The 22,099-nt window shown below is 38.9% G+C and overlaps 1 protein-coding gene across 4 annotated transcripts in view; it reads right to left on the bottom strand.

Moving 5' to 3' along the window:
- Positions 1–22,099, bottom strand: part of NOL4 (nucleolar protein 4) — a 418,254-nt gene that overhangs the window by 281,985 nt on the left and 114,170 nt on the right. For all 4 annotated transcript variants that reach the window (XM_075532843.1, XM_075532842.1, XM_075532844.1 and 1 more), the window contains 3 exons: positions 12,921–13,032; positions 11,916–12,028; positions 1,774–1,906 (listed from right to left, as the gene is read on the bottom strand). In XM_075532843.1, coding sequence (XP_075388958.1) covers positions 1,774–1,906; positions 11,916–12,028; positions 12,921–13,032 — 358 coding nt within the window. The remainder of the gene's footprint in view (positions 1–1,773; positions 1,907–11,915; positions 12,029–12,920; positions 13,033–22,099) is intronic.

Genomic DNA, 22,099 nt, shown 5'->3' with positions numbered 1-22,099 from the left:
ACTAAATGTTTCCTTACCCTTGAAATATACATCACTGTATCATCACTCACACTCATTTCCTGCCACCAAATCAATGCCAACTCACGGTGACCTTACAGGGCAGATCTGCCCCTGTGGGTGCTGAGATTATAACTCCTTACTGAGTGGAAAACTTCACCTTTCTCCAGTGCAGTTGGAACAGTGGATTTGAATTGTGACCTGAGTCCAATGCAGAAGTGCTTTCTCTCCAGAGAAATCACTATTTAAAGTCATTCCAGTGTCTTTCATTAAAATGAATGTTGATTTATCATGACATCAAGGATCCACAACTCGCAATGGTATGAAGAAAATCTTGTCTGCATTATGAGAAGTATCCTCTTGCTATTTACATTCTCCAACATTTTAAACTCAGAGGGATGCTGATATAAAACCTAGGACCTCGTTAACCCAACAAGTGAATTGAGATATAGACATACATATCACTGAATATTCCAGCTACTCTTTGTACCTAAACAAAATAAAAATATTAATTTCCACTCAAATAAATACAAGTAAATTAAAATCTAAAAATGCATACCCATATTTTAGAAAAAGAGAATAATAACTATAAAGCAGAAGAGCTTTCTTTTTACATCCCTAAGTGAACATACTGCCTACTGCCACGGTGATCCTAGCAGATAGCAAGTGATATATGATTTCAGCATCATTGATGAGAGCAGTCTTCCTTCCGTCATGATTTGTGAAAATAAGAACCCTGAAATCTTTTAGACTCATTTGAAATGGGAAAATTAGAAATCCTATTTTTTTTTCGGACTCTCTGTATACTTATAATTAGGGATTTCTTAATCCTTGCCAACATAGAGTACAAACAGCAGCTAGCAACTCAACACTCTATTGCAAACCGTTTTTAATAGCAAGTATTAGAGAATGCATACAATGATTTCCCCATAAACAGATGTAAGAACAAAACTATGTAGTCAAATAGTTCATGTACACTTGCTAATTATAGAAATAACTGATTTTGAATAAAATTGACCAATTATATCTTCTATTTATATCCCTTACATTTCATCTACAATTATCCAAATAAGGCACATTTACTTGCATACATAATTTCATAGTTTCAGAGACAAAAATTAACAAAGAAGTTTTTTGTTTTACTTTCGAATCTCTGAAAATATTAGACCCAAAGTGTTAACGACCCCTTCTACTTGATCCACAGATAAAGCTTTCTTCCCACCAAGAACAGTGGGATGAGGCAGAGAGCTCTGCTGGAACCAAGACAAGAAACGGGGCTCTTTATTTTCTTTATGGCTGATTGAGATAGTTTAAAGTAGTAGCATAGTATCTGCTTCTACAGGAAAACCACTTTTGAAAGTGTTACATTAAATGGCAATATTTTAGGTTGCAACTTTGTTTTTCAGGTAAGAGGAAAACACTAAATGTAATCATTTGACCCTCCTTTAACTCGTTACTCAGGCAGAATAATGGCCCCCAAACGAACGCTAGAAAACATCCCACCTGCATTAACTGGACATGCATTTTAAGATCAGGAAGCAAAACACGGACAAGCTTGGATTTTAGAACTGATTTCTGTTTAGAAATTAGTTGAACATTCTACTTTTGAGCAAAACACTTGAATCCCAAAGTAATGAAATAGATACTATGACCTGAGTTCACAAAAATTGGTCCCCATAGAAACAGATAAAAATTGCACACAGATACAAGCCAGTGGTTATTTACCAGATGCTGACTCATTTTCTGCTGTTGTTCATTTCAATTTGGAAGGCTTACCATCTTGCTGGCCATGGAGGGTCTGGGGACTTTGTATTCTTTCTTCAAGATTGGAGCTGAGGTCAGAGTTCACAGCTGACATCCGTGTTGAATCACTCATCTCAAATTCATCGCTTTCTATTGAACTTTCATCCTGAAAACGGTTTTAAATATCATCAAACATTATAAAATATAATAAATTCAAATAATAAAATATTTTATTGATCATTCCAGATTCTAGAGAGTAACATTTTACAGAACTCAGTAAAAGTAGTTTACCCAGTAGGAGATGCTTGCAATTACAAATGATGGAATAATTTCTTCCTCCATGTAATTTTAAAACTTGTGAATAGCTAAAAAAAAGTATCTATAGGTAAGCAGATTTAATTGGTAAATTGAATGTTTCTGGAGAATGGTGTTTGGGAATAAGCCTGCATATGGAAAAGAATTTTTTAATTAATAAAATCCTCCTAAAAAAGGCCATCACAAAATATAAAGAGAAAAGGAAGAAACAGAGGTGAGGGTGTGAAGAGGGGAACGAAAATGAAGGGTTTAATAGGGAAAAAATATTTATAAATGAAAATAAAGTAAAAATTCCTTTAAAAATAAAACCCTCCAGATTCATTACTTCTCAGACTGAAATATTTGGTTTGAGTGGCTAAAAAAGGAGGACACATTAAACTGAATTGGCCTTGGCGTCTTTAATGACATTCATGTCCATTTTAAACGTAAGCGATGGAGATTACACGCACACACATGAAATCTTTGATTTTAAAATGACTGACCTAATACAATAATCTAAGCATAAATCTTAGAGTACAGTAAAGAAGCCTTCACCCCCCCAAATTTAACCAGCAATAAGGACATATTCCAGTAACAGGTAAACACGTGTATGTTCAAAGTCTACACGTGTCATAGAAAAGTGAATCTTGGCATAGCCTCCTTCCTTACAAATGAATGTATATTACACTGGAACCACCAAAGGACATTCTAGGCAAATTTGTGCAAGATCCCTGTTTGCCGAAAGTTATTTCAACAAATGGCTAAATCACCAAAACTCTAATTTGTTCATGATGAATTCATTGAGGCCTGTCAAATAGTAAACTGACTCCTAGATGTTACGCCCCTAGACATTCTCCTCTTGGAGGACAGATTTTCAGACTAATAGAAACAGGAAGGTCTGCGAAGTCTGCAGAAAGGTAAATGTTTCATTGAAATCACCAGATTACGTTTTAGTTTGCATATTTTGATCTGAGAGTTTGGCACAACTATATCAAGAACAGCGGTGGTAGTAATGCAGCTCTTTATGCTCCAGGTGCTGATCTGAATACTTACCTTCTCCTTCATTTCACCACAACCTAGGAGCTATGCATCAGTGTCAATCCATGTTTACAGAAAGAGAAATTCAGAAAACTTAAATCACTTCCCCCCTGTTAGATACCAGCACTGGGATTCATATAAAATCACTCAACCTGGATACAACGACTCTTTTGAATTGGAAGAATCACCTTAAGAAAGGATGTCTTGACATCAGCAAAGGGCTGGCAGGCAGGACTAGTCTAGTCTGAAAGGCATTTGCCCAGGTGATCTTGGGGTCCTTCTATTCCCAAACACCTGGCTTTTTCTGGCTATACTGAGTAGTCTAAGTTTTCATTAACTCAGCAGGGAAACGCCACCCTGTGAGGTCTCTGGGCAATCAGCCAGATAGATTTCTTCACAGCATGCCCTCTGTTACACATTGTATTCTCCCTGGTTCTCAATACTAGGAAAACCAAAAGCATCTCAAATAAATGTCTCTCTTGAAATAGGTTAAAAAAAAAAGTCAAAGAATTCAATGTGCATGTTGTTATCTGTACCGTGGACATGTAAATACATATAGGCACACAGGATGGCAATGTAAATAGATATCATACACTATTTATGAAGCATGAGATCCCAAAGTATTTTATAGTCTACTCTTTGGAATGTGGGTTCAAATCCATATTCTGCCACTTTGGGGTAGTTACATAATCTGGTGTCAATTTGAGATTATTAAGAGTGAAGGGGTGGAGTTTAGCCTGTTAATCAGGTCGCAGCTTGATGACCTCATTTTGGAGGTGCTATAGAGATAAATAACTTGCTGGAGGCGGGACACACACACACACACACTCTCTCTCCCTGTGAGTCATTCCTGTTGAAAAGACACATGGAGTTACACTGACAGAACTGGAGAAGCCATGTGGAGACCCCTGCCAGGGCTGAGATGCTGACACCACCACCGTATTCACAGGACTTTCCACCCACTGGCCTATGATCTTTCTGCATTCAGCGTCATTGTATGTGTTCTGAGAGTCTGAAGAGGAATTTATAGATTGGTATCAGAAATGTGGGCTACTATTGGACTTTTTCTGGACTGGGCTGAGATGTTTTCTCAATAGAAAATTATTCTTTATATAAAGCTCTTTCTTACACATAAGAGTGTCCCCCTAGATTTGTATCTCTAGTAAACCCAGGGCTGCATCAGGGTAGGTCCATGTGGCTTCTCCTCAGGAATGTCTTAAAGGAAGTGAGCCTTCTAAGCTAAAGCAGAGAACTGGCTAAGGCAGCTGCTCACTGGTCCTGCCATCACAAAGCAAGAGACGGAGAACTTGAAAGGTGAGGCTCACAGAGTCATTTATCCCTCCGCCCTTCAATTAACCCCTTGTGTTTATCAGCCAGATTGGAACAATAAACTAACTACCTCAATATGCATACCAAAGGAACCCTTACTGCATAGTGGTTATGCTTTGGACTGTTAACCACAAAGGTAACAGTTTGAACCCATTGGCCACTTTCAGGAGAATTATGAGACATTTTTGCTCCTCCCATAAAGATTTACCATCTCAGAAACCCATAGGGTCAGTTCAACTCTGTCCAGAGGGTCGCAATGCGTCAACGTTGACTTGTTGGCAGCGAGTTTGGGTTTTGAATGTATATATGCACATCCTGCACCATCCTCACAATTGTTGTGAACTTTGAACCTATTCTTGCAGCCATGTTGTGTCGAGCCTTTTCATCAAGTCTTCCATTTTCCCTGACCCTCTTCTTTACCAAGTACTATATGCTGCTCCAGAAATTATTTCTTCATGACCCAGTGTGAGCTCACTCTCCCTGCTTCTGCAGAGCACTCTGGCTGTACTTCTGTAGAGAAAAAATTGTTCATTTTTCTCACAGCCTTTGCCAACACCACAATCCAAGTGCATCGATTCATCTCTGGTGTTCTGTATTCATTGTACACATGTGCAGGAGGGGAGTGGTAACAGCATGAACTTGGCCACTGCCAGTGACTCCTGACAGTGACCACTGTGAAGAGGCTGTTTGTAGCAGATTTGTCTCGTGCAATATGGACTCCTACTTTGACCGGTGCTTCCAAGAATTCTGATTAGGAATCCAAGAAAAGGAAGTCCTGACAATGCCACATTTTTCCCTATTGATCATGAGCTTGTATTTTTGTTTACCATTGAAGTTTCAAGGTTACAGCCTAAGAAATTCCATATGGCAGCTGTGCTTTGTCCTACAGGGTATCTGTGAGTTGGAAAGAATTCAACAGAACTGGGTAAGATTTCTCTGATTTAAAATGAGAATCTATGAATTTACAAGGTTGGGCTCAAAGAAAAAGTTGACTAAAAAGAAGGAGTCTGGTAATAGCCCCATTCTGTGAAAATGATTGTGCAAACTGCTATAGCATATAATTAATAGTAAACATTTTTCATCACTGAGCGGCATTCTTGACAGTATATACCTCAAGGAGGCATTTGGAAAAGGAAATAAAATGGTTACATTCTAAACAAAGCTGCTTTGTGTTTTGATGATTTGCCAATATCACAATTTTTAAGTAGTTTTCATCATAAGTGGCTTAATATTTGTGACTTAATTCTCAATATCTCTTACTATGGTTCCCTGGGAAATATAACCCAATTTGTATAATTCTACTTCTTATAGGAGCATAAAGTATCCAATCTTTAGATATACATTAAGTAATTGAACATGCTCATTCTCTAAGTTTTATTCTAATTATTAAGAGAGAAAATTAATAACTTTAATAAGATGGAAAAGACATATGAAACGTAAAATTGTGGGTTGTTTTACCAACATAGACAAACTTTTAGTCATCCTAGGCAGAAATAACTTAAAGTTTCTAAGGGGTAAAAATCAAAAGCTTGATTGGGGTAATAATAAGCAGTTATTTTATTCATGATTACTTTTAGACCAATTATCTCAGTACTTCCCTATAAGGAGCTAGTTTGTTAGCACACTCACCAGAAAAGGTCTCCCGCCCCCTATCACGGGAGGTTCCTGCTATGTGAGTAACACTGTGTGACAATGACAGCTATGGGCAACCGCTGTAGAAATTCTGCTTCCCTGAAAGTTAATTTTTCAAAACTGAGAACAAACAGTTCATGGAAATTGCTTTCTTCCTTTTATCTGTAAAATGTTATGATGACTTAGCATGTTAGAAAGCTTTATTACTGAGCTCTTATTCATTTGTTTGTACTTTGAAAGAAGCTTGAAATTCAGACCCCTGATTTGCTCCACATGTCATGTAGGTTTCCAGGTGTCAGGTGTTCGCTCTTAAGGGGTGCCTACCACGTTCCTGCTGATTGGTGTCACTGCCATTGTACTGATTGGTCTGAGGACTTCTTTTCCTACTCCGGAATTATACAATGAATTATCTCCTTTGTAGGTCCTTGGGTGGACTAATCAAGATGCTCTCAGCCATTTACTTCTTTATGTAAGGAAGGGTCCTTATGTAAGTCGGTTGCTGGTATGAGTTCGCCCTGATGGCTGCTGAAGAAAGACTGAGAAAGCTATGTCTAAATGTTGCAGGGGTGTGGAGGAGTGCAGAGATGTTGTACTATGCAACTAATGGGTCACCACCAATCAGAATCAACTGGACAGAATTAAATAAATGTAGTATACCCCTCTCTGATTTTTCTCCCACAGCCCTGCCTTTGACTCTTCTACCAATGATAAATTTTTTTATACCAATGATAAATTAATCTTTACTACCACTGACAAATAAATCTCATTTCTAACCAAGCCACTTCTTTGCTCACAAAGCCTATCTAGCCGCAAAGGAATACTGTACGAGTAAAAATCCAGAAATATGTAGAGGAGGACTGTCATGTCACATACATTAAAAGACATTTGCTCAGACCACCAATTTCACTTAAGCTGCCAGTAACAATGTCATTGAATAAGCAGCCTGAGTGGATTCAAAATCTTAAAAAAAAAAAAAAAGAAAGAAAAAAAGAAACCCCACATGACAAAATCTTGATGTTGTCAGGGATTTCATTTGACCTGCATTCACAATCAACTCTCATGGAAGCAGCAGTCAAGAAATCAAATGACACAAGGCCCCAGTAAACCTGCCGTGCCAGACCTCTATAAGCCTTAAAGAATACAGATATGACGTGGATGACGAAGGTGTGCCTGACCCGAGTCGTGTTGAACCACCTCACCTCAGATGCGTGTGAAAGCTATAGAGAACAGGATGTGTTTGATCATGGTGGTGGAGAAGAACATTGAAAGTCCCATGGACTTCCAGAGCACCAATCTGTTTGGGAAGTACAGTCAGAATGGTTTTTAGAAATAAGGTGGGTGAGATTTTGTTATTTGTCCTTCAGACAGGTTATTACTGTGACCTGGAAAAGAACATCATGCTCTGTAATGTAGAAGGTTCGGGGGGGGGGGGCGGGGGAAGAGAAAGAGAAGAAAGGAAGACCCTCAAAGAAATGGATAGACACAATGGGCTCAAACACAACAGTGATGGTGAAGATGGTGCAGGATTGGGGAGGATTCTGTTGGGCTGTGCCTAAGGTCACTATGAGCTGGAACAAAGTCAAATGCATCTAACAACTCCCTCAATAAGATCCCCAATTTTCTTGATTATTAGCACTAGTATCTCTTTATCAATAAAGCTTCCACCACCCTGTTAATATTTGCAATATCTTTAACCGAGTCCCTTTAACCTACCCTCCGGCCTCGCACAGCCTCACTATCTGACAGCTATTAGTTACTGCAGAGTTGCCACCGATTCAAGGAAACACTATGTACAAATGTTGCCTCATCCTGTGTCATCCGTCAAATTATATTTGAGTTTACTATTGCAGATATTGCGCCAATCCACCCCTTTGATGGTGTCCCATTTCCTCATCGGTCCTCTACTTCATCAAACTAGATGTCATCTTCTCTTGATTGAACCCCACCTGATGACATGTCCAAATCAAGCAAGTCTATCAAATGTTCCACTATGATCCATAACGTTACCATTGGCTAATTATTAAAGAATAGACCAGTAGACCTTTTCTATTTGGCTATCTTACTCTGGAAGCTTTGCTAAGATCTTTTGACCACAGGTGATGTTGGTGGTATTTGTAACTCCTATACCATGGCAACATATGAACCTATAAAGTACAACAAAGTTAGATATAGGCGGTGTCTGTCCCTACACCGCAGAATATGCAAGAAAACAAGAAATCACTCTAAACTGTGGCACTTTGAGTACAAAGGGGCTTTAAAGAGTTTGTGGGAAAATTGATGGAAAAGATAATGGAATTTTTCCATGAATTTTTTGCAGCCCCCTCATATATAACCATGCAACACAACAGTGGGTTGTTTTCCAAGTTCATATTCATATACTCTTCACTTACTTCTCAACCTTCCAACACTTTCCAACTCTCATCTGCTGCTCTAATTCCCTGGTTTCCCTTTTCCCTGAGGAACTAGGAGTAAACAAAAGAAAACTACACAAATCCCACCATCCTCTGCCTCCAGCAATTACTATCTGAAACCATAAACTGAGTCTTCTTTTCTTCCTTGATTTTTTTCTAAGCCCATGACGTCCAGTTTTGCCCTAGAAGCCATCCCTGTTCATGCTTCATCGGGTCGGGTCTCCTTTGTCCCTCACCAGTCCTTTTGTTGGTGTTGCACGATTCCCTTCTGCACGTAAGCATGCAGTTCATTTCCTCATGTTAAGAAAATAGATTTTCCTCATCTATCCCTCTTATATAAGTGAGATACCCATAATCATATTGGATAGGTTGGGAATCTGATAAAGAAGTCTCATATCCCAAAAGAGACCCCATCTAGTACGATTCCACAATGAATGATTCTCAAGTCTACACAATGAAAATTTTTAAAACAACACGTCAAATAAAAGAGCTCTTGGGCTCAGGGAAGCCTAAAGTCTCCTGCTGTAGACTCTGTTGTTACTTGCCTTCAGAAGTTTATTTGTATCGACCCCAGAGTGGAACTGGTCCACTGTGTTAACTAGGCTAGGGATTTTTGGAAAGAGTGTCAGAACTATCTTCTGAGGGGCCCCTCAGAAAATGACTTACTACACTGAATCCGGATAAAGATTCCCAGCAGGGATAATGTTTGCCATAAACAAAGTTGCCTAAAACAGTTTCATTTCAAATGTAACAGATGGATTGGGGAACAAAGCTGCAATGGTCACCGTAGCTCAATGCTTATGCAGTTAGAGAATAGGGTTTGTCAACTGGGAGGCCAAGCTGAGACGACTTAATATTGTATTGGTCTCATGTCCAGTTTCTCCTCTAGTCAGTCTATCTTCAGTGGAGCAGCTAGCACGATTTTACTTTTTTAAAAAGAAATCAGATCACATGGTTTCTTTGACGAATCCCTCCAAAGGCTCTATGTTTTATTCAGAGTACAGGAGAAGAGGTCGGACAACGGTCTGTGAGGTCTTGGTGGCCTGGCTTTGTACCTCTCAAACACCTCTCTTGCCATTCTCTCCCTTGTTCCCTCTGCTCCCACCCTGTGGACGACTCTGCTGTTGCTATATATAGCCTGTGGAGTATGCTCCTGTCATGGAGACTTTGCACTGCATACCCCTGGTACACAGCTTGCTGCTTCATTCAGTTCTGCCCTAAGGATACCTTCCCACAGGAGGTATTAAAATGTGAGCTACCATAGTAAAGGGATTCTTATTTCTCCCATCTTTTATTTTTAGCATCTTTATATCAATAGCTTATTTATTTATTTTCTTCATTATCTGTCCCCAGGCCCACCACTAGACAATAAGTGACCTGCATGTAGAATTTTGGTCAGTTTATTCCCATATTTAATCCACCACTTATTCACTTATCTTCAGCCCTGCCAAGAATATCAGGAACAGAGAAGGTATCCAACAAGCATTGATTGAACAAATGCCGATTATACTTTACAATATAATTGATCACAAATTTATACCTTATTGAATTCCCTTCAAAGGACATATACCTTATGGGACTTTCTACTATAGTAAAGTTAGAGTTTTGGAAACTCACGGGCATTTCTACCCTGTACTATAGGTTCTTATGAATTGACATTGACTAGATGGCAGTGAGTAGTGAGTTACCTAACTCCTTTCAGTAATCTCAGTTACCAAAATTAAAAAAAATAATTGAAATAGTAATGCCTAGATGTTTTCAAAGCAGTATATATCCAATTAATTATTTCCAAATTATAAGCATAGGAATGAATTTCTTTAATCTAGTTGTCAATGGAAAAGGATTTATTAGTGTACGTGTATAATAGCTATAATTTTTTTAAGTGAAAGGATTTAACTCATTTGGGCTGTATTGTTAGCATAAGGTTAATCACATCTAAATGAACTTGCTACAAATAATTTGTCAGGTCTAACAAGCTAATATTTTAAAATTATAATTATGCAATAAATTATAGGGATCCCCTCCTCCCATTCCCAGGAATATTAGGCCCATTGCTGTCCGGTGTATTCTAACTCTTGGCAGCCTATGTGTTGCAGGATAGAGCTTCTCCAAAGGGTTTTATGGCAGTAGATTGCAGGGCCTTTCTTCCGTGCTGCTGGTGGGTCTGAAACACCAACTGTAAGTTAGCAGTTGAGTTCCAGCCTCTTGTGTCACCCAAGCACCTTTCTCAGCAATCCAACACCAGCACTCACCTGTTGCCATCAAGTCAGTTCTGATGCCTAGGGTCCTCCCACGGCAAAGTAGAACTCTGCCTTAATGTCATTAATGGCTACTAATTGCTAAAAGTGGGCAGATGCATTCATTAGCATTGGGATGCTAATTTCAAGGTTGGCAGTTCAAACCCACCAGCTTTTCCTCAGGAGGAAGATAAGAGAGTTTGCTCTCATAAAAATTTCCAGTCTTAGAAGGCCTACATAGGGTTGCTGAGTTGGAAACCACTTCACAGCAGTGGGTCTTATTTTGCCTTATTGGTAAGTATTTAAAAGTGATCTACTAAGTCTTTCTCATATATCTCTGTTTTATGTCTCATGGGTATTAGGGCACATATACTCATACAGCTTATTCTCGGCATTTGAGATATTGCTACAAAATCGGAGAAAATCCAAAGCCTAGAAAAGTGTGTTCATATATATGTGCATGTAGTGTCTGATATATGCCAACCTACTGCTGGGGGTGCGTTGCATTCTACATTTTCACAATACATCTATACTAATGTGACACATCAGGACCTCCCCAAATAAGACTGATCACCACACATTGTCACTAGCAAATCCAGAGAAACAGACAAGTATATATACATAATATTGATGAACTTTAAAATAACTTTAAAATATATGTATGATTTAGATAGCTTGGAAATCATTATACTTGACTCATTTAGTTAACGTTTCTGATTTTTCAGGCACAGTAGCCTTGACACATATCTTTGGGTGTTCACTTACTTGGCGTACTTTTAGAACTCCCCCCACCCCTCAACATTTAGCTTCCTAGTACATCAAGGCAAACTCAAGAGGAAAAGAAATGATTCGTTGGAGAGAATCACAAGATTCCCAAGTGGCCCTCACTCACTGCCATGGAGTCAAAGCTGACTCCCAGTGACCCCTGCGGGTTTCTGAGCTTCCAAGACAATAACTGTTTATGGGAGTAGAAAGGCAAATCCTTCTGAAGAGCTGGATCCCAATCCAACTCATAACCACTATACTCCAGGGCTCCCTAAGGTGTTAAGATGGCTCCTCTCCGTCCAAGCCTAGAGGTCTCCAACCCATTTCCCCTTCTGCACAATCTCAAAGGCATCCTTTCATTAACATTCAACTCATACTTTCAGAAGACCGTCATGCTCAATGCAACAGTAATGGTGATCAGCCTTCATTCGTATTACAGGTGGTCCAAATGTCGATGCTCTCACGTTACCTCATCTTGCTGTGAGTTTAGCAGCTGCAGTTTCATATGCTTCATATAGGCCATCGTGATTGGCATGTTGTAGTCAATCATACTGGTCACCAAAGTGGGAGGCTTTCCATTATCTGCAAGGAAACATGTTTCAATGGGTAATGGAAAGAACCAGAATTCTCAAGCTGTCATCTGATGCCATTTGTCCACATTGAAATAGGGTTCTAGACTAGACACCAAGAGTCAAGTAGCATGATTGCTGCTAGGTCATTGAGAAAAATTAATGGTAAGGGTCTACAAGGCATATTGAGACAAATTAGTACTACAGATACATTAATTGTTTATAACTACTAGAGTGTGCCCTAATATCGTGTGTAACAATGAATAATGATTAAACTCACTGTGTTCAATTTTCCTCCTTTGCTGCAGAATTAGTTTCTAGCTGTACCACCTGAATGCATACAGACATCCGATGTGTATTGTGTTTTTATTTTACCCTACCCGTTTGCTCACCCTCTAATAGATGGGAATGGACTAGGTTGATTGCACCTCAGAAACGAATGCCATTCCAGAAAGAAATTCAAGGATTCAAACAAATAATCTAGGTAATTGTCACAAAATCTAAGTCCAAATGCTGGTTATTTTTACATCAATATGCTCAGTGGGTGCATTCCATATTATTCACCATTTTAAGAAATTGAGAATTGGGGTCTGAACCCGGCATTGATCTACTACACATTTCTTTGTGCGCTCTAGGTGAAATCCCATGAGATCTATACAGTAAATGAAAATTCAAACATTATCTTAGGGGAAACCAGTTATTTAAAACCTTCTTTTTCTTCTTCTGACAACACACTGAATTGCTTTGTAAGTAGATATTCAAAATTCAGAGCCTCCTACTTGAATAAATGAGATGATCTGACTTCTTGAACTATTGCGGTCTACCCCGTTTTTATAAAAATGAGGACTACAAATTGGCATTATGAATAAAATTACTTTCAGCCTCACTATTGACACTGCAGCTACCTTTATGATCTGTTCCGTCTGGGTTTAAATGCATTCTTTTCTGGCACTCTGAGCAGCTCATTAGAAACCGTGTCACAGCTTCTCTTGGTAGGAAGGCATAGCTCTCTGAAATCTGAAATGATTCACAAAATATGGGTGTTATTATATAAGCTGACTGAACATGATTTAACAAAAATGATCATTGTCTTTCCAAATAAGACACATTGTTCCAGAATGGCAGGAAGCACAGGAAAAGCATGCACTGCGTACCATGCATCATTTCGAGAAATATCTATCCAACTTCACTGCGTGCCTCTTAAGGGCTGATGATGGGATGCCAGGGGAGGAGGTCAACCACATCTAGAGGTTATCTGTCTGTACCTCTGCATTTATATGAGGGGGGAAACCCCCACAATATACAGGTATTTTAGTGAGTTTTCTTTATTATTAAAAGTTGTCAACACTGCTTCTGAAACTTACTGCTAGTACTATAATTTTTTCTTCCTGGTTTACATGTATATTTTAAATTTAGCCCGAAGAAGAAGTCATAAACATTGGATATTGCACAATAAGAGTATCTTTTTAAAATACGTTAATTGAAAATAAAAGATACATTCTAAGATAACTCATATGTATTTCCTCCCTCTGCCATGAATCATCCCTTCCACAGAAAATGACACACTTGGAAATGCATTTGGCCAGCTAGTGGATTTATCTCCTGTCAGGTGTTCCTCATTTGTGCCCACAAGAGGCACACTGACTGTCAGAGCCAGCGTTCTCGGTGTCCGACACAGAGCTTCTATTTTGAGAACCAAGATCTGGAATCAAGTTAGAAATAAATACTCTTGCCACCGTGATTTTTATAAATATTAACCTCCCCCAAAACCCAGTGTGTTTTTCTCTTCAAAGCAAATGACTCCTGAAGTGAAACGGATAGATTGTTAAATAGCTCGGAATGGTAATAAAAGCAGACACTGACATGAGCCTAAGACGTCTAGTCCCGGCGTGAGTGCTGCGCCACAGTTACTGATCTCTGAGAGAAGCGGAGGGATAGCTGAGTGGGAAATGAGACAGAAATGCCACAGACAGTTTCTAGGCCCATGCCTGGCCTTTATTTAACACCAATATATTGTAACTTAGCCGAAAGGAGGGGAAATATACAGTAGATGTGTAATTGAGTGTGAAAATACACTGATCCATTAACGGTAATAGGGTCAACTTTTGCTTATCTGTCAGACAGAGCACAGTACTGAAGAAACCCCACATCCCAATATCCAAAACTTTTAAGGATTTTGTCCCTGAATTTAATATATCTTAGCCTAGCTCAGTGAACACGGAGAGCGGTAAGAACACCAAAAAGAGAAACAAAGTTGTAACTAAATGTTTCCAGGGTTAATCCACATACAGATAATTAAAATATTAGCATTTGAAATACGCAACGCTGATCTCTTATTTATATCAATATGTCTTTTCCAGATTTTTTTAGAACTTGGAATGGAAAAGAAATTGTGAGAGAAAAAAATAAACAAAACAGTTTGGAAATATCAGAATATTTTCTATTAATTATTGAATAAAATTTATAAGCAATAAATACTTATAAATTTCATAAGTATTGTAAACTCCCATTCGCCCCCTCGCTCTCTGACTCTGCACATACACACTCCTTTACCTGGTTTATTTATCTGATAAGAAGTCACTTTTCTGACTATCTGAAATCGATTTTACAATAATTCAGAATGTTTTCCCAAAAGATTTGATGCATACCCAAAGTTATCGATAGTTACAACACAATCCTGATACAAATTTCAAAAGGAAATTTGACAGAGTAGGAAATTTTATCTTTAGTTTTATATGGAAAGTCTATCTAAGATCAACAATGGTCTCTATTCATCTGGAACCAAAGAGGAAGGAGGAAACTCATGAATCATGGCAGGGTCTGCACTGTTGTCTATAAGAACCACGGCTTCAGCCAAGACCCCAGGGTGCTCAGGCACTGCTGCTGAATGCTCTTAGCAGGAATGCAATAGAGAAGTTCAGATGAAAATGAAGAAAATTGAAGAAGAGGACTTCGAACTTCTAGAGAAGCCACACTTAAATGGGCCTAGAAGAGTGGGGGAGTCCCTGAGACTCTGGCCCTGAGTCATTCTTCACACCTTGATTGGACAGTTGCCTGAAGCTGCCTTTAAATTAAGTCACATTTTATCCCAAAGAGTAAAGATTGCCACCCCTTTCTCTTGAATTACATTTCCCCCTTAATCATCTATGTAAAACTGCAGGACTAACTTTAATTTTGAAGCAGAGATGGGAAGAGGAAGGAATTAAAATAAACATAAATGAAACACTAGAACAGAAATACCATCAATGTCACTGATCATCATACCTAGGAAGCGGGAAGTGGGGTGGGGGTGCTATATAAATTTTCATCAAAGTATCATTTGTAAAGGTTATCATATGTCTAAATCCCTATATTATGTTCTATCTCACATGGAGTTATTGTGCATGGAAATTGAGGGGATTGACCAATGAATTAATTAGCAGACAGGATTTGGGAAGAATGCCCCACTGATTTTCAATGAGAAATTCTGCTCAAGCATCTCCACTTATATAATCAGGAGTACCCTCCATGTAAAAAAAACAAAAACAAAATGGAAGTGGTGAATCTGAGGAGATGCCCCACTGACATCCTCTATGTAATCTGTCATTTTCCCAATGTTAATAAAGCACTTGTGCAGGAATCCCTTCTACACAGACCTAGTCTTTTACCCAGTTAGTGAATTGTCCTAGACACTCTTGGCACCAAATCAATTTTTATTGGAATCTTTTTCATCATTATACACCTCATTAACAGATTAGTTTAAAAATACATGTATAAAATCTTAAGTATATGTGTACGTTTGCCTACATACGTGCATGTTTTGTGTGTGCGTCTGAATGAGATAGATTATATCTAGTCTAATTTTGCAATCGAACATGTTTTCTAACGAGGACTTTATCATGTTATTCCTTGTGCATGTGATTCTGGGGAGGCGTTTGGTATGCCATTATATTTTCATTACATATATTATAGGTGTATGTATAATATATATTCCCATCATTATTTACAGGAAATTTAGGGGAAGACCTTTCCAGTCTCCAACCCTTTAATTCTTTCTTTTCCTGTCTCATGTTTGTTGAGTGGGACTCTGTTCAGAACTGGGGGTCTTCTTTGGTATGACAATAGGTCGTACCATCCTTGCATTCATTTCCAGGACAGGGTGCAGATAGAAATGCATTTCCTAGAGGTGAGCAAGGCTAAGTCTTGTTAGAAATAAATTTCCAGGGCTTTCTGCCAAGGTATGTGTGAGTAGGTTTGAACAGCCAAACTTTTGGTTTCTAAACCAATGTTTCATGCAGGGTTCCTGGGAAATGCTTAGGACCCAAGAAAAGAAGTAACAACAACATAGTTTTTTTAAATGGTGCATTTTGGAATATTAATGATATTAATGAAGTCACCATATCAAATATTAGAACCTGTTAAACTGCTTTAAAACTGGGTGATGCCTGAATAGGTTTTTTGATTGTTTGTTGGTTTCCACTCTTTAACTTTGAATTAACTATTGTTGAGGGGTGAGGAAAATATAGCACAAGATCGTTCCCCATTATTTTCTTCTGCTCAAGGTCTTAATTTATTAATATGTTAGACAACATTAACATTGCTGTCAATGAAAATATTACACTGCAAGTCCTTTAGGATTGAAATTTGTGGATAATTCAGAAAACAATAAATCAAAGTATCATTATATATTGGAAGTGAAAAAGAAACCATCTAGTTGAAGTATAATAATATGTCTACCTAAATTAATTTAATTGCAGCATATTTTGGTGGATTGAACAATAAAAGCGGTCTTTAGAGCAGAGTGCATTAATTAAGTAATCTACAGTTGGCCAATCCATCTCAAGAAAACAGAATGCTTAAACCCATCACAGACAATGCCAAGGAGAAAAACACATAACTGAAACGACTGCTTAAAAGCATCATAATTGACAACTCTGCCCTGCTAAGGAAAGAAGAAAAAGTCCTTTAAAACGGCGGACAATTTTGCAGCCAAATACCAGCATCTATTGGGGACCGTCCTTCCACCCTCCTCTCAAACCAGCTCAGTAATGGTGTATGCATATATATTAGTCTGAGTAGACTAGAGAAGCAAATCCAGGACACTCATTTATGTAAGGGAGAGCTTTATATCAAAGAGTAATTTTACATTAAGAAAACATCCCAGCCCAGTTCAAGTCCATAAAAAGTACAATATTAGACTATATATCTGATACCCTCTCCCATATGTCCATAAATTTCTCTCTGACACATGCAGTACATGCAATGATGCGGGACACAGGAAGATCACAGGCCAGCAGATGGAAGGTCCTGTGGATCCAATGGCAGTGGATGTATCCCCCGGGCTCTGACTGCCATCGTGTGGCTTCATCTGGCTTGTCAACCAGAAAGCCAAGCAGAGAGAGTGTGTTCCACCTCCAGGGAGGAAGAGAGGAAGTTCAAGAATCTTCAGGAGAAGGCCACACCCACAAAGAGGGATCATCCAGCTGTAACCTGATGGATGGGCTAGTCTTCACTCATTCATTATTTCATCAAGTTGACATGAAATTGTGTAACTACCACAGACCACCCCTTGTCAACTTGATACTTTTATACCATTTTTTAGCCATACACAATTTTAATAAACAATAATAAAATTGTTTCTGTGCCTAGCAGGATAAAACTAAAATGCACACAATTCAAAATGTACCAGTCTCATTTAAACATAATATTCTATAAGTGAACAAAAACAATGATATTCTATGTCTCATAATTGCAGTTATATGAACATCTACACCATAATCTTCTCAACATATTCCCACCCCTATGAAAGTTTGTAAGCCAGCCACTTCATGCCTTTATATGCCCACAGTTTGGTATCCAATGCCTACTTATATCAACTCAGTGTTCTGAGGAGAAATCAGATTCTTTGATGTGAAGAATCTTCACTCCAATTGGAAACATGTGAGTCCTCACACATAAGCAGTCAAATCAGGACAAGTCATCCATAAAGTCAGCAGCAATATGAACAAATTCACAGGCTCAAAAATCTCTACATCAGTAAGTTTCTGATCAACTCGACATGGGCGAACTTGCTCAGCCTCAAAAGGATTTCCTTGGGCCACCTCACCTTTTGACCGTGGCCTGCATTGTCAACAATGCTTGTCCCCTTGAGCTAGGTTATGAACTTCAGACCAGCCAACCACCTCTTGTCTTCTCCTCTAGTCTCCATTTCCCAGGACCAAGAGTGTCAGTGGCCAGACTCAACCATCTCTAATCCTGCTGCATTTCTTCCACTTCTATTCGACAAGAGGATCCAGGTGGTTACCTAGCAAGCATTTCAGGTTGCCCACAAGCTACCTTTAACGTTAAGTCCTAGAAAAGAGAGTTTCTTCATGGCTCCAAAATTTTCCAGCGTCAGGCACAAACCTCTATTTCAAAATTCAAAAAGCCAAAGGGTCCTTTTTTCTTCTTCAGTGCCTAGGCAAGTCTCTCTGAATGCCCTGAGTATTTCAAAGCACTGGGTAGATGTTAACTTTTCAGAACCTTCTTTTCAGACTTGTCCTAAGCCATTTAAAGATTCAAATTGATGACTAAGAACAAGTAGGCTTACAAACTCTCTCTATTTATACTTTCCAATAATGATTTCGATCCATCATTGTATGAATCAGAATAGGCAAAAAAAAACAAAAAACAGTATAAACCTCATATAGCCAGATCCTAAACTCAAGTCTCAAAACAGTCAAGTTCAATCCTTATCCATCTCATCTTAATCCTTATTTAAACTATTCCACTGATGTAAAAAATGGCTAGAGAGACCTCTGGCTTCATCAAGTCAGGGCTGGGCTTTCTGTCAGCCGTTTGACCTTCTGTCAGCTATTTTCACTCAGCAGCAAGATCTCAGAGAAGCTCAAAGGACAATTTTGCCTCCTGTACTCAAAATTTACATTGATCATACTCATCTTTACCATTCCAGGCAGAAATACCCAAAACGGCTTCTAGGAATCAAAGCCTTCACTTCCCATGTCTTTTCCAGAAAACAGTCAAGTAAACAGGTGGCCATATCCGACCTCCGTCTAGCCAAAGAAAAGCCACTGTGAGGCAGATTTCAACCAAGCATCCACTCTCCATCTTCAGAATGTGTTTCTCTAGTACCCTCTCCTGGTACCATACTGTGCTAGGCAGGGTTCCCTAGAGAAGCAAAACAGGGACACTTATGTAAAGAAATAAATTAATTAATATGTATATATACGTATATATGTATATGTATGTACATATATACATATGTATATATACATATATGTATGTTTATACAGTGAGAAGTAATGTAACAGCTTATTAGTCTACATACCAGGATAGACAGCTCAGTTCAACTCACTTTCATGGAACAATTAATATGCTGAAAGTCCTTCAACTCACTCAGGCTGCTGATCCAAGGTCAAGGAAGCAGCTGAGTCTTCTCTCAGGCAAGACAGGCAGAGTCTGCCAGCAGGCAGCAGAGAGTAGGGTAGATCAGCAACAGTCAATAGCATGGGAGCTTAGAGCAGCAAGCCCGGGAGAGATCTTGAACTCAAGCACTGTATAGCATCAGGAGCTACCAGCCCCAACCTCAAGCAATGTGTGAAGCTAGTATTGAAGGAGCCCTCAAGTTCTAGCAAATCAATCTGCAGGTTGGCTTGGCCCACATGTAGTACAGCACACAGTTGAGGTAAATAAGTAATTCAAGCAACAGCACACTGGTCTGATCACTAGGGAGGAGGATAGAAAGTCCCAGAATTCTCATGAGATGGCCACACCCACAGGGTGGGATCATCACGCTGTGACATGATTGATAGGCTGGACTCTATATGTTCATTCTTTTTATCAAGTTGTTATAAAACTATGGATCTACCACATCTATCATTCTATAAGGGGATATATCTCTATATTTCTATGAGGGGATACATTATCTATCATCTATCATCTATTCTTCTATAAGGGTATATCTATCTATCTTTCTATAATGGGGTAGCCCCACTCCCGCCCCCAAGAAAATGTGAAGAAGCTCTGCTGGGTGGAGCTTTCATAGTATACTATTTTTTTTCCCGCTAGGCGAACAGCCAGCAATTCCCTCTGAGTTAGTGCACCCACTGGCTCAGAACCCATTGCCTGGGAAGGCTCTCTCTTGTCACAGTGAACTTTTTTGTCAAAGTAGTTTTGCTCAAACCTCATTTTCTGTGATGATCAATTTAATGAAACAACGTTTGACTAAAAATTTGTTTCCTACCTGGGAAAAATGCTGCAGAAACTGTTGTGATGTTGAAACTAGCTTACAAGGAAAGCACTATGGGAAAAATTCTCATTTCAAAAAAGGTGAAATGTCAATTGATGACAAATCTCATTTTGGATGTCAATCGACATCCCCAGCAGACAAAAATGTTGACAAAGTTCCTGGACTTGTGCTCAAAGATCAACGACAGACCATGGAAGAGATGGGGAAGTAATCAGTTAAGTGTGAGGACAAAAAGACCTGTTTTGTGGCAGACAGGGGAATGGTATGACAACCAGGACAATGCATCTGCTCACACAGCCATCTCAGTGCACAGATTTTGGCAAAAAACAGCGTGCCTCTCTTGTCCCATGCACCTGAGTCACCTGACCTCACTCTAAGAGACTGCTTTTTGTTTCCGTAAATGAAGAGGGGCAATGAATGGACAGTGATTTGAAGACGTAGAAGAGGTGAAGAAAAAAGACCAAGGGAGGTGCTGTCAGCCATCTACACAGATGACTTTGAAAAAATTTTCCAAGAATGGAATTGTAGATTTGAGAAATGTATTCTGTGTAATGGAGAGAACTTTGAAGATGATAAGGTTGTTTGGTTCAAAAAAAATTAGGATACACACCTTTGAAAAAATATCTGGATTTTTGTGTATATATTTGTGTGTGTATATTTATACATATATTATGAAAAGGAAGTATAATTATGCAAAAATCTGAGATTAAATAAAAACATTATTAAAACTATCCACAAAATTAATCAGGTAAAATTGATACCTTATAATGCTCCATATTATGTTTATTTTAATATCAGAGTCATAATTTCAGCAATAAACTGAATTTCTGCCATGGCTATGTCTATGTTAAGAAACAGGAAGTTAGAAAAGGGAAAGTTAACCAATTAGTTAAGACAATATAATGAATAGCTGCATTATTGTCTGTCCCCTGGCTGTCTCGGAACAAGGGAGCACACAGTTGGTGCCCACAAGAACCCGGGTGGCATAGTGGGGAGTCAGCTACCACAAGGTCACAGTTTGAAACTACCAGCTGTTCCACAGGAGAAACAAGAGGGTTTTCCACCATGGAAGTCTATCTTTCTATTCTGTCCATAGACTGGCTCTGAGTCAGAAGTGACTCATACACAAAGCAAGCGGCAGTACTACGTTTGGTTGGGGTCTGGGTGTCGTGAATATTAAGTGCCTGACTAAGGCAGGCCACAGAGAGGTTATGGACTCAGGCCCAGAGCACCACAGTAACATAAGTGGTGCAATTAAGTAAACCACACATTTTTCTTGAGTTTCCCAGTGCATATAGAACTTATGTTTACACTCCTCTGTAGTCTACTAAGTGTAGGAAAGTATCGTGAAGAGAACCATCTCATCAGGTTTTGTAAATATATACGGAAGCATACCACCACAACTTTCTCCCGCAGAGATGCTGGTGGGCTCAAACATTGGTCCCTCAATTCAGTCAAGTACTTATCCCACTACACTACCGGCTCTCTCTCACAAATGCATAATATATTTGTGAAGAACAAAGACATAATGTAATTTTTTTCTCTTTAAGCCACAAAGCATTACAAATTGAGAACAAAGTTTGTAATAGGAAGAATGTTAAAGATGGGCTATTTGTCAATGCCTCTCCTCCTCATCCCAAACATCCTTACTCTCTACTTGCAACTGCTTTATTGCTGGGCATTTTCAATCCAAAAAACCCTATAAATAGGGTCCATATACCTGCTGCTCTCTTGTCTCAAAATGGTAGCATATTGATGATTCTCAAAATTAAGATTCTCATTAACAATCTGACCACTGCCACTATGCTTTCGCTGTGCTACACAGAAAAGAGGGCTTATAACATTAATATCTCTGTG

Source organism: Tenrec ecaudatus, chromosome 15 (genome assembly GCF_050624435.1).
Source record: "Tenrec ecaudatus isolate mTenEca1 chromosome 15, mTenEca1.hap1, whole genome shotgun sequence".
NCBI classification, from domain to species: Eukaryota; Metazoa; Chordata; class Mammalia; order Afrosoricida; family Tenrecidae; genus Tenrec; species Tenrec ecaudatus.
This window is presented reverse-complemented; position numbering and strand designations above follow the sequence as displayed.